General features: G+C 46.8%; 2 protein-coding genes across 2 annotated transcripts in view; one reads left to right on the plus strand and one right to left on the minus strand.

The window, feature by feature from the left end:
• Nucleotides 1-7: 7 nt before the first annotated feature.
• On the plus strand, nucleotides 8-1,945 carry LOC130191579 (influenza virus NS1A-binding protein homolog A-like). Its single transcript, XM_056411221.1, has 3 exons — nucleotides 8-228; nucleotides 724-897; nucleotides 971-1,945. Exons 2-3 carry the CDS (start codon nucleotides 762-764, stop codon nucleotides 1,231-1,233), a joined length of 399 nt encoding a protein of 132 aa, XP_056267196.1. The 5' UTR covers nucleotides 8-228; nucleotides 724-761; the 3' UTR covers nucleotides 1,234-1,945.
• Nucleotides 1,946-2,944: 999 nt separating this feature from the next.
• Nucleotides 2,945-3,880, minus strand: part of LOC130191580 (transcriptional protein SWT1-like) — a 15,987-nt gene continuing 15,051 nt past the window's right edge. Inside the window, exon 16 of the mRNA XM_056411222.1 lies at nucleotides 2,945-3,074. Within this exon, the coding sequence (XP_056267197.1) occupies nucleotides 2,987-3,074 (88 nt within the window). The 3' untranslated portion in view covers nucleotides 2,945-2,986. The remainder of the gene's footprint in view (nucleotides 3,075-3,880) is intronic.

A 3,880-nucleotide genomic window follows, 5' to 3' on the forward strand; every position in this document is an offset into this window, starting at 1 on the left:
AGGCGAGTGTCGGGCCGAGGGAGAGTCCCGCCTCCTCCTCTGCTGACGCTCCTCTCTCCTCCTCCTCTGCTGACACTCCTCTCTCCTCCTCTGAAGGCGTCTGCTCGCTGAACAACAAGCTGTACGTGGTGGGCGGGTCGGACCCCTGTGGGCAGAAGGGCTTGACCAACTGCGACGCCTTCGACCCGGTGATCAGAACCTGGGCCAACTGCGCCCCCCTCAACATCAGTACGTGTCCACAGTCCAACCCACAGGTGTCAAACACGAGGCGCGCGGGCCTAAACTGACCACCGCGTCATTTAGTGTGGCCCCCTGACGGCTTTAAAGGACACACGGTCCACTTTTCTTCAAGAAAAATATTCTGCGCTTTTATTTTGAAGGTTTCAAATTAAATGGATTAATGTTATAATATTAGAGAAATGTTCTTATGTACAGTATTTCTACACTCTAAGAAACACAAACCTAATGCAAAGAGATATTTAACAGAATGTTCTAGTCGTTTATATGTTTCAGTTACACCGGCCCTTTAAGAGGCGGCCATGACGCCCCTCTAACCGTAACCATGACGCTCATCGAATGTCTTTTACGTGAAGTTTTTCGTATTTATTCTCTCTGGAAAGTTCCGATAATTGCAGCAAGAAGATCTCAAAGTCTTCTCTCCGCTGCGCGACGATCTGGTGGTCGTTGCAGCGACGCGAGGATAACGTGGCGTTTGTCCTCCAGGGCGCCACCAGGCGGCCGTGTGCGAACTGGACCGCTTCATGTACGTGGTCGGGGGGGCGGAGTCGTGGAACTGCCTGAACACCGTGGAGCGCTACGACCCCGACGGCAACACCTGGACCCTGGTCGCCCCCATGAACGTGGCTCGCCGGGGCGCCGCCGTGGCCGCGCACGAAGGTGACGCCGCGAGACGCCGTGTAGGCGGGAAGTCGAGGAGATTAACTTTGCGTCTCCTCCTCTTCTTCTCCAGGAAAACTCTTCGTGGTCGGCGGCTTCGACGGCGCCCGCGCGCTGCGCTGCGTGGAGGCGTACGACCCCGCCCGCAACGAGTGGCGGATGCTGGGCAGCATGACGTCGCCGCGCAGCAACGCCGGCGTGGCCGTGCTGGGCGACGCCGTCTACGCCGTGGGCGGCTTCGACGGGAACGACTTCCTCAACACGACGGAGGTGTACGGCGCCGCGGCGGACGAGTGGAGCGACTGCGCCGCGGCGCCGCCCCCGCTCAGCGGCTGAAGGGGGCGGGGCTTCAGCTGCTTCAAACTAACAGGCTTAGTGACGTAATCGTGTTTCGTGTTCTGTGTGGGAGGGGGCGGAGCTTGTAGGGATGAGGGGTCTTCAGTGAAGACTGGCTTATGGGGGGGGGGGTTGCCCAAAACAACATGACGCCTTTGCATATTGCACACAGTTTGTTTCGTGCTGTATATATTTTGTTTTTCTTCCTAATTTTTTGTCACACGCCAACATTTTAACACATTTTAGAGGTTTTCTTCTTTCTCTCGTGGATTGGTGACGATTTAACTTTTTGGAAAGTTGAACATTTTTATTTGAGTATTTCCGTCGTCTGAAGGTCGCTCATCTCTCATAAACAAGCTGGATTGCTTTTTGAATCTTTAAATGGCCTTTTTTATATTTTTTATACACTGCTGATTCACTGATACAATAATAAGTAGTCGCAGACGGCTCTGAAGCCGATGAATCTAACCAGTGCCACTTTAGTTTCTAGTTGTGCACACTACACACACACACACACACACACACACACACTTCTGCTAACCTGCTGTCGTGGTGGAGCTCCTGGACGGAGAGGTGGAGTTCACTGGAGACGATTATTTTTCTTTCTCGTGTTTCGAGTGTTGGTCGTTGGCAGATTCATCTGGAAGGAATGTTAGAACAAGAAAATATCACATTTGTAACATTTCTTAATGAATAAATCATTTAAATCAGATTATTTGTGTCCTACTTTCTGAAGTTCGTGAAGGGTTATTTCATAACTTGATATTGAAGATGTCTGCTCGTGTTCTGTGGCGTCAGCACTTTTTTAAAGTCACAGATCAACAGCTGAAGCTTCACTAAGTTTCCAACAGCTGACCCTAAATTTAGCTTCGGCTGCCTCCTCGACCCCGTGACCCCTCCACAGCTCCGGCTCCCTGGGGCGACGCTGAGCGTTTCTCTTAAGTGTCTTTAGGAGCGATTACCAGAGAGCCGGCTCGGCAGGGGGGAGGGGCCAGGGGCCGCTGACCAATCATGCTGCAGGAGGCGGAGCCTAAACACCTGGACTGAGTCTGATGTCCGGACGCCTTCTGTGGTAAAATAATACAATTAATCTATTAAAGAAATGTAAAAGAAACTAAGCATTCGAATAAGATTATAAACAAACTATTTAGTATTATTTTCATCTTTGTTTCAACATTACAATCAAATGTAGACTAAACTCGATGCCAGGACGTGTTTGCATCATCCAGCCCCGTGATATAATTCAGTATCTGATCATATAAAGAGTTTAACTTTAACTATGAGAATTAAAAAAAACACACAGAGGGACTCACTGGGGCTGAAATAGTTCTGAAATAAAGGAGACAAAACTTCACATTTAATTGGTTGTAAACATTTCACTCATTTATTAAAAATATATTTAGTGTTATGTAATTATTTACATTTCTTAAAAAAAAGAAATATATAGATTTAAAAAATGATATATATTTATATATATTTGTAACAAACTGTTTCCAAAGCAAATAGTGTTGAAAAAAAATAAATTTAACTATTTTCAGATATTTTCTGTTCACATTTTTTTTTCAAGACTTAATAAACTGTCAAATGAGAATCCCTGTCACTGACTTGTTGGAGGCAGGAAGCTGAAAGCTGATTGGAGGACGTGGCTCCAGTCGTGTGTGTGTGTGCAGTAATACATCATCAGACATCCCATCGAAATAAAAGTCTATAATTCAAGTCTATCAGTTTATTGGGCTCCCAGGTTCTGATCCAGTCAGGGCGGTGCTGCTGTGGTCCCGATACAACGGTCCAGAACCTCTTTGAGGCCCGTCAGCTGGTTCCCTCCGGTCATCAGCTTCTCCCTGGAGACACGAGACGTCCGTTAAAGACTGGGCTGGACACCTGGTGGGCCTCGAAGACCCCGTGTACGCACGCACGCACGCACGCACGCACGCACGCACGCACGCACAAACGCACGCACGACCAACAACAGACGTTTAGTTTAATAAAGAACAAAGACGTCTCTAAGGAAAGAACCGTACATTACTTCTGCTGGAGAGACGACCAACAACAGACGTTTAGTTTAATAAAGAACAAAGACGTCTCTAAGGAAAGAACCGTACTTTACTTCTGCTCTAGAGACGACCAACAACAGACGTTTAGTTTAATAAAGAACAAAGACGTCTCTAAGGAAAGAACCGTACATTACTTCTGCTGGAGAGACGACCAGCAACAGACGTTTAGTTTAATAAAGAACAAAGACGTCTCTAAGGAAAGAACCGTACATTACTTCTGCTGGAGAGACGACCAACAACAGACGTTTAGTTTAATAAAGAACAAAGACGTCTCTAAGGAAAGAACCGTACATTACTTCTGCTGGAGAGACGACCAACAACAGACGTTTAGTTTAATAAAGAACAAAGACGTCTCTAAGGAAAGAACCGTACATTACTTCTGCTGGAGAGACGACCAACAACAGACGTTTAGTTTAATAAAGAACAAAGACGTCTCTAAGGAAAGAACCGTACATTACTTCTGCTGGAGAGACGACCAACAACAGACGTTTAGTTTAATAAAGAACAAAGACGTCTCTAAGGAAAGAACCGTACATTACTTCTGCTGGAGAGACGACCAACAACAGACGTTTAGTTTAATAAAGAACAAAGAC

Source organism: Pseudoliparis swirei, unplaced genomic scaffold, assembly GCF_029220125.1.
Source record: "Pseudoliparis swirei isolate HS2019 ecotype Mariana Trench unplaced genomic scaffold, NWPU_hadal_v1 hadal_164, whole genome shotgun sequence".
NCBI lineage: Eukaryota > Metazoa > Chordata > Actinopteri > Perciformes > Liparidae > Pseudoliparis > Pseudoliparis swirei.

Excerpts from the sequence above, each read along its gene's own strand:
- LOC130191579 (XM_056411221.1), top strand. The coding sequence starts at position 762 with ATGTACGTGGTCGGGGGGGCGGAGTCGTGGAACTGCCTGAACACCGTG. Across the intron at positions 898-970 it reads CGCCGTGGCCGCGCACGAAG|GAAAACTCTTCGTGGTCGGC; the intron begins GTGACGCCGCGA and ends CTTCTTCTCCAG.